Source organism: Choloepus didactylus, chromosome 5, assembly GCF_015220235.1.
Source record: "Choloepus didactylus isolate mChoDid1 chromosome 5, mChoDid1.pri, whole genome shotgun sequence".
Taxonomy (NCBI): domain Eukaryota; kingdom Metazoa; phylum Chordata; class Mammalia; order Pilosa; family Megalonychidae; genus Choloepus; species Choloepus didactylus.
The window spans coordinates 30,511,499-30,524,930 of record NC_051311.1 but is presented as its reverse complement, the minus strand read 5'-3'; the positions used below and the strand labels follow the sequence as shown (position 1 = coordinate 30,524,930).

Here is a 13,432-nt window from a genome sequence, read left to right as displayed (position 1 = left end):
CAAAAGTATACATAAAATAAATTGATAACTTTTCTTAATTGGACTGAAAAATTCTTCATTTTGAGCATTACTTTTTGTTATTTGTTTCTCTGCAGGTTGAGTGAACCAAACATGGCCTCAATAAGTGGGCAACTGGAAGAATTGTACATGGCTAACAGTAGGAAGGATATGAATGACACTTTAACAGGTGTTCTTATGAGTGCTTGTGTTACTGATACGGTTATGCCCAGCAGGCTGATGATGGAGCATGTTCTGTTAGTTAGTATTCTTCACCATACAGTAGGAATTGAGGTAGGGCTTTTATCTTTTCTCACTAATTTCCCATATGCCATTCTCTTGTCTGTGCATAGTGATTATACTGTGATTATTTTATTGAGAGGCCTGATAAATACTAAATTGGGTAATATATGTTGTTTTCTTTTGTTACTTCATTTTTCTTCCTCATAAATAATACCTTTTCTATACCATATAATTCTAAAGAGCATTCAGTAAATTGGTCAGCTTTGCTCTTTTGTTCTGTCTATTCTACTGTGTCTGTATATATATTATTTTCTTCTGTACTGACCTCTTGAACGTGCCTTCATTTCTGTATATTCCCTACTTTAACACTGACTTATTTCAGAAGTTCAGAATATACATGAGCTATATAATTTTGCTCCTGAGGTATTTATTTGTGTTGGGTGGAAGATTTATCTTTTAATAAGGAAAGGCGGCCACCAACTTGTAAGAAAATTGAGTATTAAAGAGATATTTGGAAGAGCATATAGGCTTAGAGTCACCGGGGTTCACTTCCAGGTAGTTTTTTATACGCTTTCTGTGCCTTTTTCCTCATCTATAAAGTGGGGCTACAGTAGCTACTTTGGGGGCTTTTGTCAGGATTAAGTTGGGCAACATATTACTTAATAGGTGCTAAATAAATATTTGTCCCCACCCTCTACCTCCACCTCTCTTGTATTCTTTATCCTAGCTTAGTGATCCTCTGAAGATTTAATATTAGGGAAGGCTCCATGGTGATGACTCTGGTTTCAAAGGCACCCACCTTTTAAAGGCCCATCCTTTTCTAATAGCATAATACTGTAAAATTATAACCTTCCCAGTCAATATTCCAATTCCCACAATGAGCTGATTTCAAGAATATTAAAGGAAATCAATCTGACTAAAGGTGTATATATATTAAAGTAGGTGATTAAATGAGTGACTAAATGAATGAGGCTTAATTTTATTAGATATTATTTATAGTCGAAAGAATTTGTCAACCAGTTTGGATCTTTAAGGGGTACAGTACCTTTTGATGGTGAGTTTTCTTAGTGTTCTTTGTCTTCTGATAGCCCTACTCCCAATAGACCAAGACAGGAGAACATCCCCAAATGTCTGATTCCCTGGTGTAAGTTTATTCACTTTTGAGTCATTATTGCCTTTGATCCTCAAAATGTTCCAGTGCAATAAGCAGGGCAGGTGTTTATTTAACCCCACTTTGTAAATACAGCAAACAAAGTTACTGAAGTGTTATGTGATACTCCCAAGATCACAAGACTTGTTTATTAGTTCCTAAGCTAGCCTGGTTTCTCCTATAATGCGATTCAAATTATTTTCATTTTTTTATTACTTGCTCTCAATCATAGTCTTAAAAACTATTTGGAGGGGCGGGGCAAGATGGCAGACTGGTGAGCTGTATGTTTTAGTTACTCCTCCAGGAAAGTAGGTAAAAAGCCAGGAACTGCGTGGACTGGACACCACAGAGCAATCTGTCTTTGGGCATACTTCATACAACACTCATGAAAACGTGGAACTGCTGAGATCAGCGAAATCTGTAAGTTTTTGCGGCCAGGGGACCCGCGCCCCTCCCTGCCAGGCTCAGTCCCGGGGGAGGAGGGGCTGTCAGCTCCGGGAAGGAGAAGGGAGAATTGCAGTGGCTGCTCTTATAGAAAACTCATTCTACTGATTCAAACTCCAACCATAGATAGACTGAGACCAGACACCAGAGACTCTGAGAGCAGCCAGCCCAGCAGAGAGGAGACGGGCATAGAAGGAAAACAACACGAGAAGCTCCAAAGTAAAAGCAGAGGATTTTTGGAGTTCTGGTGAACACAGAAAGGGGAAGGGCTGAGATCAGGCCTTGAGGCGCATATGCAAATCCCGAAGCAAGGCTGATCTCTCTGCCCTGTGGAACTTTCCTTAATGGCCCTGGTTGCTTTGTCTATTAGCATTTCAATAACCCATTAGATCTCTGAGGAGGGCCGTTTTTTTTTTTTTTTTTTTTTTTAAATCCTTTTTGCTTTTTCTAAAACAATTACGCTAAGAAGCTCAATACAGAAAGCTTCAAAGAATTGAAATTTGGGCAAGTCAAGTCAAGAGCAGAACTAAGAGAGCTCTGAGACAAAAGGCAATAATCCAATGGCTGAGAAAATTCACTAAACAACACAACTTCCCAAGAAAAGGGGGGTGTCCGCTCACAGCCACCATCCTGGTGGACAGGAAACACTCCTGCCCATCGCCAGCCCCATAGCCCAGAACTGCCCCAGACAACCCAGTGTGACGGAAGTGCTTCAAATAACAGGCACACACCACAAAACTGGGCGTGGACATTAGCCTTCCCTGCAACCTCAGCTGAATGTCCCAGAGCTGGGAAGGGGGAGCAGTGTGAATTAACAGAGCCCCATTCAGCCATCATTTGAGCAGACTGGGAGCCTCCCAACACAGCCCAGCAGCCCAGAACTGCCCTGGGGGGACGGCACTCACCTGTGACATAGCACAGTCATCCCTCAACAGAGGACCCGGGGTGCACAGCCTGGAAGAGGGGCCCACTTGCAAGTCTCAGGAGCCATACGCCAATACCAAAGACTTGTGGGTCAGTGGCAGAGACAAACTGTGGCAGGACTGAACTGAAGGATTAGACTATTGCAGTAGCTTTAAAACTCTAGGATCATCAGGGAGATTTGATTGTTAGGGCCACCCCCCCCTCCCCGACTGCCCAGAAACACGCCCCACATACAGGGCAGGCAACACCAACTACACACGCAAGCTTGGGACACCAATTGGGCCCCACAAGACTCACTCCCCCACTCACCAAAAAGGCTAAGCAGGGGAGATCTGGCTTGTGGAGAACAGGTGGCTCGTGGACGCCACCTGCTGGTTAGTTAGAGAAAGTGTACTCCACGAAGCTGTAGATCTGATAAATTAGAGATAAGGACTTCAACTGGTCTACAAACCCTAAAAGAACCCTATCAAGGTCAGCAAATGCCACGAGGCCAAAAACAACAGAAAATTATAAAGCATATGAAAAAACCAGACGATATGGATAACCCAAGCCCAAGCACCCAAATCAAAAGACCAGAAGAGACACACCTAGAGCAGCTACTCAAAGAACTAAAGATGAACAATGAGACCCTAGTACGGGATATGAAGGAAATCAAGAAGACCCTAGAAGAGCATAAAGAAGACATTGCAAGACTAAATAAAAAAATGGATGATCTTATGGAAATTAAAGAAACTGTTGACCAAATTAAAAAGATTCTGGACACTCATAGTACAAGACTAGAGGAAGTTGAACAACGAATCAGTGACCTGGAAGATGACAGAATGGAAAATGAAAGCATAAAAGAAAGAATGGGGAAAAAAATTGAGAAACTCGAAATGGACCTCAGGGATATGATAGATAATATGAAACGTCCGAATATAAGACTCATTGGTGTCCCAGAAGGGGAAGAAAAGGGTAAAGGGCTAGGAAGAGTATTCAAAGAAATTGTTGGGGAAAACTTCCCAAATCTTCTAAACAACATAAATACACAAATCATAAATGCTCAGCGAACTCCAAATAGAATAAATCCAAAAAAACCCACTCCGAGACATATACTGATCACACTGTCAAACATAGAAGAGAAGGAGCAAGTTCTGAAAGCAGCAAGAGAAAAGCAATTCACCACATACAAAGGAAACAGCATAAGACTAAGTAGTGACTACTCAGCAGCCACCATGGAGGCGAGAAGGCAGTGGCACGATATATTTAAAATTCTGAGTGAGAGGAATTTCCAGCCAAGAATACTTTATCCAGCAAAGCTCTCCTTCAAATTTGAGGGAGAGCTTAAATTTTTCACAGACAAAGAAATGCTGAGAGAATTTGCTAACAAGAGACCTGCCCTACTGGAGATACTAAAGGGAGCCCTACAGACAGAGAAACAAAGACAGGACAGAGAGACTTGGAGAAAGGTTCAGTACTAAAGAGATTCGGTATGGGTACAATAAAGGATATTAATAGAGAGAGGGAAAAATATGGCAAACATAATCCAAAGGATAAGATGGCCGATTCAAGAAAGGCCTTCACGGTTTTAACGTTGAATGTAAATGGATTAAACTCCCCAATTAAAAGATATAGATTCGCAGAATGGATCAAAAAAAATGAACCATCAATATGTTGCATACAAGAGACTCATCTTAGACACAGGGACACAAAGAAACTGAAAGTGAAAGGATGGAAAAAAATATTTCATGCAAGCTACAGCCAAAAGAAAGCAGGTGTAGCAATATTAATCTCAGATAAAATAGACTTCAAATGCAGGGATGTTTTGAGAGACAAAGAAGGCCACTACATACTAATAAAAGGGGCAATTCAGCAAGAAGAAATAACAATCGTAAATGTCTATGCACCCAATCAAGGTGCCACAAAATACATGAGAGAAACATTGGCAAAACTAAAGGAAGCAATTGATGTTTCCACAATAATTGTGGGAGACTTCAACACATCACTCTCTCCTATAGATAGATCAACCAGACAGAAGACCAATAAGGAAATTGAAAACCTAAACAATCTGATAAATGAATTAGATTTAACAGACATCTACAGGACATTACATCCCAAATCACCAGGATACACATACTTTTCTAGTGCTCACGGAACTTTCTCCAGAATAGATCATATGCTGGGACATAAAACAAGCCTCAATAAATTTAAAAAGATTGAAATTATTCAAAGCACATTCTCTGACCACAATGGAATACAATTAGAAGTCAATAACCATCAGAGACTTAGAAAATTCACAAATACCTGGAGGTTAAACAACACACTCCTAAACAATCAGTGGGTTAAAGAAGAAATAGCAAGAGAAATTGCTAAATATATAGAGACGAATGAAAATGAGAACACAACATACCAAAACCTATGGGATGCAGCAAAAGCAGTGCTAAGGGGGAAATTTATAGCACTAAACGCATATATTAAAAAGGAAGAAAGAGCCAAAATCAAAGAACTAATGGATCAACTGAAGAAGCTAGAAAATGAACAGCAAACCAATCCTAAACCAAGTACAAGAAAAGAAATAACAAGGATTAAAGCAGAAATAAATGACATAGAGAACAAAAAAACAATAGAAAGGATAAATATCACCAAAAGTTGGTTCTTTGAGAAGATCAACAAGATTGACAAGCCCCTAGCTAGACTGACAAAATCAAAAAGAGAGAAGACCCATATAAACAAAATAATGAATGAAAAGGTGACATAACTGCAGATCCTGAAGAAATTAAAAAAATTATAAGAGGATATTATGAACAACTGTATGGCAACAAACTGGATAATGTAGAAGAAATGGACAATTTCCTGGAAACATATGAACAACCTAGACTGACCAGAGAAGAAATAGAAGACCTCAACCAACCCATCACAAGCAAAGAGATCCAATCAGTCATCAAAAATCTTCCCACAAATAAATGCCCAGGGCCAGATGGCTTCACAGGGGAATTCTACCAAACTTTCCAGAAAGAACTGACACCAATCTTACTCAAACTCTTTCAAAACATTGAAAAAAATGGAACACTACCTAACTCATTTTATGAAGCTAACATCAATCTAATACCAAAACCAGGCAAAGATGCTACAAAAAAGGAAAACTACCGGCCAATCTCCCTAATGAATATAGATGCAAAAATCCTCAACAAAATACTTGCAAATCGAATCCAAAGACACATTAAAAAAATCATACACCATGACCAAGTGGGGTTCATTCCAGGCATGCAAGGATGGTTCAACATAAGAAAAACAATCAATGTATTACAACACATTAAAAACTCGAAAGGGAAAAATCAATTGATCATCTCAATAGATGCTGAAAAAGCATTTGACAAAATCCAACATCCCTTTTTGATAAAAACACTTCAAAAGGTAGGAATTGAAGGAAACTTCCTCAACATGATAAAGAGCATATATGAAAAACCCACAGCCAGCATAGTACTCAATGGTGAGAGACTGAAAGCCTTCCCTCTAAGATCAGGAACAAGACAAGGATGCCCGCTGTCACCACTGTTATTCAACATTGTGCTGGAAGTGCTAGCCAGGGCAATCCGGCAAGACAAAGAAATAAAAGGCATCCAAATTGGAAAAGAAGAAGTTAAACTGTCATTGTTTGCAGATGATATGATCTTATATCTAGAAAACCCTGAGAAATCAACGATACACCTACTAGAGCTAATAAACAAATTTAGCAAAGTAGCGGGATACAAGATTAATGCACATAAGTCAGTAATGTTTCTATATGCTAGAAATGAACAAACTGAAGAGACACTCAAGAAAAAGATACCATTTTCAATAGCAACTAAAAAAATCAAGTACCTAGGAATAAACTTAACCAAAGATGTAAAAGACCTATACAAAGAAAACTACATAACTCTACTAAAAGAAATAGAAGGGGACCTTAAAAGATGGAAAAATATTCCATGTTCATGGATAGGAAGGCTAAATGTCATTAAGATGTCAATTCTACCCAAACTCATCTACAGATTCAATGCAATCCCAATCAAAATTCCAACAACCTACTTTGCAGACTTGGAAAAGCTAGTTATCAAATTTATTTGGAAAGGGAAGATGCCTCGAATTGCTAAAGACACTCTAAAAAAGAAAAACGAAGTGGGAGGACTTACACTCCCTGACTTTGAAGCTTATTATAAAGCCACAGTTGCCAAAACAGCATGGTACTGGCACAAAGATAGACATATAGATCAATGGAATCGAATTGAGAATTCGGAGATAGACCCTCAGATCTATGGCCGACTGATCTTTGATAAGGCCCCCAAAGTCACCGAACTGAGCCATAATGGTCTTTTCAACAAATGGGGCTGGGAGAGTTGGATATCCATATCCAAAAGAATGAAAGAGGACCCCTACCTCACCCCCTACACAAAAATTAACTCAAAATGGACCAAAGATCTCAATATAAAAGAAAGTACCATTAAACTCCTAGAAGATAATGTAGGAAAACATCTTCAAGACCTTGTATTAGGAGGCCACTTCCTAGACTTTACACCCAAAGCACAAGCAACAAAAGAGAAAATAGATAAATGGGAACTCCTCAAGCTTAGAAGTTTCTGCACCTCAAAGGAATTTCTCAAAAAGGTAAAGAGGCAGCCAACTCAATGGGAAAAAATTTTTGGAAACCATGTATCTGACAAAAGACTGATATCGTGCATATACAAAGAAATCCTACAACTCAATGACAATAGTACAGACAGCCCAATTTTAAAATGGGCAAAAGATATGAAAAGACAGTTCTCTGAAGAGGAAATACAAATGGCCAAGAAACACATGAAAAAATGTTCAGCTTCACTAGCTATTAGAGAGATGCAAATTAAGACCACAATGAGATACCATCTAACACCGGTTAGAATGGCTGCCATTAAACAAACAGGAAACTACAAATGCTGGAGGGGATGTGGAGAAATTGGAACTCTTATTCATTGTTGGTGGGACTGTATAATGGTTCAGCCACTCTGGAAGTCAGTCTGGCAGTTCCTTAGAAAACTAGATATAGAGCTACCATTCAATCCAGCGATTGCACTTCTCGGTATATACCCGGAAGATCGGAAAGCAGTGACACGAACAGATATCTGCACGCCAATGTTCATAGCAGCATTATTCACAATTGCCAAGAGATGGAAACAACCCAAATGTCCTTCAATAGATGAGTGGATAAATAAAATGTGGTATATACACACGATGGAATACTACGCGGCAGTAAGAAGGAACGATCTGGTGAAACATATGACAACATGGATGAACCTTGAAGACATAATGCTGAGCGAAATAAGCCAGGCACAAAAAGAGAAATATTATATGCTACCACTAATGTGAACTTTGAAAAATGTAAAACAAATAGTTTATAATGTAGAATGTAGGGGAACTAGCAGTAGAGAGCAATTAAGGAAGGGGGAACAATAATCCAAGAAGAACAGATAAGCTATTTAACGTTCTGGGGATGCCCAGGAATGACTATGGTCTGTTAATTTCTGATGGATGTAGTAGGAACAAGTTCACTGAAATGTTGCTATATTATGTAACTTTCTTGGGGTAAAGTAGGAACATGTTGGAAGTTAAGCAGTTATCTTAGGTTAGTTGTCTTTTTCTTACTCCCTTGCTATGGTCTCTTTGAAATGTTCTTTTATTGTATGTTTGTTTTCTTTTTAACTTTTTTTTTTTCATACAGTTGATTTGAAAAAAGAAGGGAAAGTTACAAAAAAAAAAAAAAAAAAAAAGAAAAAAATGAAAAAAAAAAAAAAAAGAAGTAGTGCCCCCTTGAGGAGCCTGTGGAGAATGCAGGGGTATTCGCCTACCCCACCTCCATGGTTGCTAACATGACCACAGACATAGGGGACTGGTGGTTTGATGGGTTGAGCCCTCTACCATAAGTTTTACCCTTGGGAAGATGGTTGCTGCAAAGGAGAGGCTAGGCCTCCCTGTATTTGTGCCTAAGAGTCTCCTCCTGAATGCCTCTTTGTTGCTCAGATGTGGCCCTCTCTCTCTGGCTAAGCCAACTTGAAAGGTGGAATCACTGCCCTCCCCCCTACGTGGGATCAGACACCCAGGGAAGTGAATCTCCCTGGCAACGTGGAATATGACTCCCGGGGAGGAATGTAGACCCGGCATCGTGGGATGGAGAGCATCTTCTTGACCAAAAGGGGGATGTGAAAGGAGATGAAATAAGCTTCAGTGACAGAGAGACTCCAAAACGAGCCGAGAGATCACTCTGGTGGGCACTCTTACGCACACTTTAGACAACCTTTTTTAGGTTCTAAAGAATTGGGGTAGCTGGTGGTGGATACCTGAAACTATTAAACTACAACCCAGAACCCATGAATCTCGAAGACAGTTGTATAAAAATGTGGCTTATGAGGGGTGACAGTGGGATTGGGAATGCCATAAGGACCAAACTCCACTTTGTCTAGTTTATGGATGGATGTGTAGAAAAGTAGGGGAAGCAAACAAACAGACAAAGGTACCCAGTGTTCTTTTCTACTTCAATTGCTCTTTTTCACTCTAATTATTATTCTTGTTATTTTTGTGTGTGTGCTAATGAAGGTGTCAGGGATTGATTTAGGTGATGAATGTACAGCTATGTAATGGTACTGTAAACAATCGAAAGTACAATTTGTTTTGTATGACTGCGTGGTATGTGAATATATCTCAATAAAATGATGATTAAAAAAAAAAAAAAAAAAAAAAAAAAAAAAAAAAAAACTATTTGGAGTCTTGTAGAGTGGGACTGTCAAGTCAGCAGCTTACTCTTAAATGTGCAACTTGCCAGAAAGAACTACCCTTCTTATTATTAGAGGTTTCTACGTTAAAGCAGTGCGGTGTGGTGGGTAAGAGCACTGCTGCCAAGTTTAGAACACAGCTCTGCCACTTAGTAGATGTGACCTTGTGTAATCTATCAGTGCCTCAGTTTCTTCATCTGTAGAGGTGTTAAGTCTAATGAGTTATTACATGTGATGAACTTAGAAAAGAGCCTGGCTCATAGAAAATGCTCATGAAAGGTTTGTTACTATTAACATTTGTAATATGAAAAGAGCTTTTCATATTGAAATTCTCCTGTTCTTTTCACTTTTTGCTAGCTGGCTTTTCCTACCTTTACAGTGCTATTCTTAGATAATCTTCTGAACCACATTTTTCCTTACCCAGCAGTAGTTACATTGTAGAAATTTTTTGGAAGGTGGAGACTTTGGGACCTACTGGGCATTGGGAAGCTGAAGACAGAAAAGAGAATGGCACTGGCCATAGGTCTTCTGGATAGTAGGATTCTCCTCTCAACCACATCGCTAGTTTAGTGACTGCACCAACAATTTTAGGGATCACTCTTAAAATAATTTTTTTTTATTTCTAAGAGCTGTTCTCATTTCACATATCAATGCTGTAAGTCCATTTGCTTTTCCATTACAAAGTGTAATGAAATCAGACTGTCATTCTTAGTACCCTTTGATTGCCATAATTCAGTGCCATTATATCACTTCTTAGTACATTCCTAAAGTCCTCCTAAATCATACTGTTATACTTTGAGCAGACTTAATCAAAATGATTTTAGTATAGACAGTATTTTAGTCAGATACAATAAAAGCCATAGACCCTGACCACTCACAATGTATCAGGAATTTACTTGATTTGAAAACATGAGATTATTGGTCCTACTTCTCATTTATACCTTTGCTAATAGCATGAAGGACAACTGAAATTACTTGTTCCAAGGGGAAGTCATTATAGTACTTTAGCTAATGACATCCACTACAACTTCTGCCAAAGTATGATGAGCTCTCAGGATGCTGGTTCCATTAAACTTCTTTCAATTCTATAATGAGAAAAACATCCTCCAAGGAACTCATGGAGGAACAAAATGTGTTAAAGATCATGGTGTCACATGCTGAATTGCATTTATAAGTCATTTAAAAACTCAGAAGTCAGATACATGAAGATTTTTGTTAGAATTCCCATATCAGAATTAATGTATATGCTTAAACAACTTTTAGGTATATAGCAACTTGAATCTTGTTCATATTTTTAAATGTATTTTGCTATATTTTATTTTAAAGACATTAGATGGAATTTTTAATTTTTATGTAATTCATGTGATTGAAAACATACCTGAGTATATCTTATGCCTGAATTTTTCTTGATGTTTGCATAATTCTTATTTATTTTTTAATTGTATTTGAACATCATAGGAAAGTATGTTCTTCAGTTTTATCTTTGGTGAAAGACTTGAATTGGGACTTTATGAGTTACATTTATTTGATTGTCTCAGAGTCTTTAAAAAACAAAAAATGTAGCCAGTCTATCAGAGATAACCTCCATGCAATCATTATTCCCTCCTGCCAATATTATTGCTTTTCTCTGTTTTTTTTCTAGCATTTATTTTTTACAATCTAGCAATGATAGGTATATATTGTTCCATTGCAATTGTGCCTTTCTGGTTGATCTCATCTTCACCCATGACTTTACTGTTACACATCTGTGACCAGTCCTACCTTGAGGTCTACATTTCAAGATTAATAAGCCTTAAGCTGACTTGATCCATCACTACTAACATGCCCTTCTTCGTATATTTTCTGTTCTAACTAGAAACGCTGTCATATACCCGATTACCCAGACCAAACACCTGCATTTTGTAGACACTTAATGTTTTACATCCAGTGAATCAACACACCCTACCAATTTTGTCACTAAATCACTTTCACTGCCATCGTCTTTCCAGATCCTGTACAACTGCTTTACTTCAGGTAATCATTTCTTGTCTAGACTGTTGGCATAACTCCGTATCACCAGTGTATCTGTGCTTCCATTGTTTTCTTCCCTATAGTCTCTCTGCTTGAGCTAAGATTTGAAAGAAAATAATGATGTAATAGTAACAATACAAATGATAACCACTATTTCTGCCTTCAAGTTTCATTATCCCAGTTTTTTAAGTGAAAAAAATTGAAAGAGGTTCACAGGACCACACAAATAGTGGCCAGTGGGTAAACCAGGAATCAAATCCAGGTCTTATTCCCGAGTATGTACTTTACGGAATTTAGAATAACAGTTTACCAGAATGAGAAAAAGATGAAACCTTTTGTGACCTCCCATAGCTTTACCAAGCAACTTACAGTCTGGGTCATGTGCTTTACCCTCAAATGTAATTGCTTTATTTACTTGTTGGTCTTCCTGAAGAGCAGCACATATGTCCTTCATTGGTTAAATTCAATGTATTTACATACTGTCTTTATAACAAGAGTCTTTACCCTTTGAAAATAGTGGCCATCTCATCTATTGCATTTGGATTCCTTACAGTGATTCTTAAATACCAGTTGGATAGCTTTCATTATTATGTGATAATGTTGGGGGTTTTTTTTGTTTTGTTTTGTTTTGTTTTACTTTAAATAGCAGTTGTATTGCTTCCTTGTAAGAAATTAACTAAAAATAAAAATCTAGAAGAAGTCTTTTGAGAATGAATTTTTTGGTTAGTAGTATGTGTATAGAGATGTGCACATATTTTTACAAAATTTTTAGGAATTTTACTTTTCCAAGGACCCATTTTTGGTTGCTGGCCAAAAATACCACCTCGTTGTTGATTTTAAAAAAAGAGGGTATGTTACAGTTAAAGGTTTGAGTATTATAGCAAAGTGCTTTATGTTGTCATCTACTATTCATTGTTCTCATATATAAAGCATTAAGTTCCTACTGTAGGGGAAGAAGGATCCTAAGAATAACTTAACTTAAAAATTTAAAATTTTCAGTTTTACATGATTTTAAAATGATAATTTTTCTGATTTCTTTCTTCAGGTTGGTGCTCACTTTTTGGAGGCTGTGGTGAGGAAGTTTGATGACATATATAAAAGCGGAAGTGAAGGGAAAGAATGTGATAACCTGTTTACCATTATTGCCCATTTATATAACTTCCACGTGGTGCAGTCTCTTCTCATCTTTGACATTTTGAAACAACTAGTTGGAACTTTCACAGAAAAAGATATTGAGTTGATCCTGCTAATGCTAAAAAATGTGGGCTTTTCATTGAGAAAAGATGATGCCTTATCACTTAAGGAACTGATCACTGAAGCCCAGACTAAAGCCACTGGAGTAGGCAACAAGTTTCAAGACCAGACCAGGGTATGATTACATCACTTGATCTGCTTCATAAGTGTCTAAAAGCTCACAAACTGACCAGAACTTAAAAATAAGTATTTGGGGGTAAATATTACATTTAATTTGCTAATAATTTCTGTTATCTTCTGCCTCTTCTAGTTTTATGGCTTATCATCTTTCATATGTGAAAGAACCTTGTTTCTTTACTAAAAACCCAGATAAATATTTTGTGAATTTAAGAGTTGAATTATTTAATATTCATCCATTTAAAAAATGTTTACTGAGTAAGGCCATGTGACAAGGGACTCGGGTGTCAGACAGCCTGGGTTGGACTTCTGGCTCTGCTGCTTAAAGCAGCATAACCAAAATCTTCCAAGCAAGCCTCGGTTTCCTCATTTATAAAACTGGAACTTATCATAGTCCTCCACTACATCATCTTGTTGTTATGATGATTGAGAGGCACGGAACACCACATGAGAAGTTCTTAAGGTAGGAAAGCATATGGCTTGTTTGAGGAACCAAGTAAAAGATCAGTATACGGAGGCTGGAAGGAAATAAGGCTAG

General features: G+C 37.9%; 1 protein-coding gene across 2 annotated transcripts in view; it reads left to right on the top strand.

Annotated features, from left to right (window-relative positions):
- The window catches only part of NOM1 (nucleolar protein with MIF4G domain 1), a 30,759-nt gene that overhangs the window by 5,826 nt on the left and 11,501 nt on the right, over positions 1–13,432 (top strand). For both annotated transcript variants that reach the window (XM_037835726.1, XM_037835727.1), the window contains exons 3-4: positions 96–291; positions 12,569–12,892. In XM_037835726.1, coding sequence (XP_037691654.1) covers positions 96–291; positions 12,569–12,892 — 520 coding nt within the window. The remainder of the gene's footprint in view (positions 1–95; positions 292–12,568; positions 12,893–13,432) is intronic.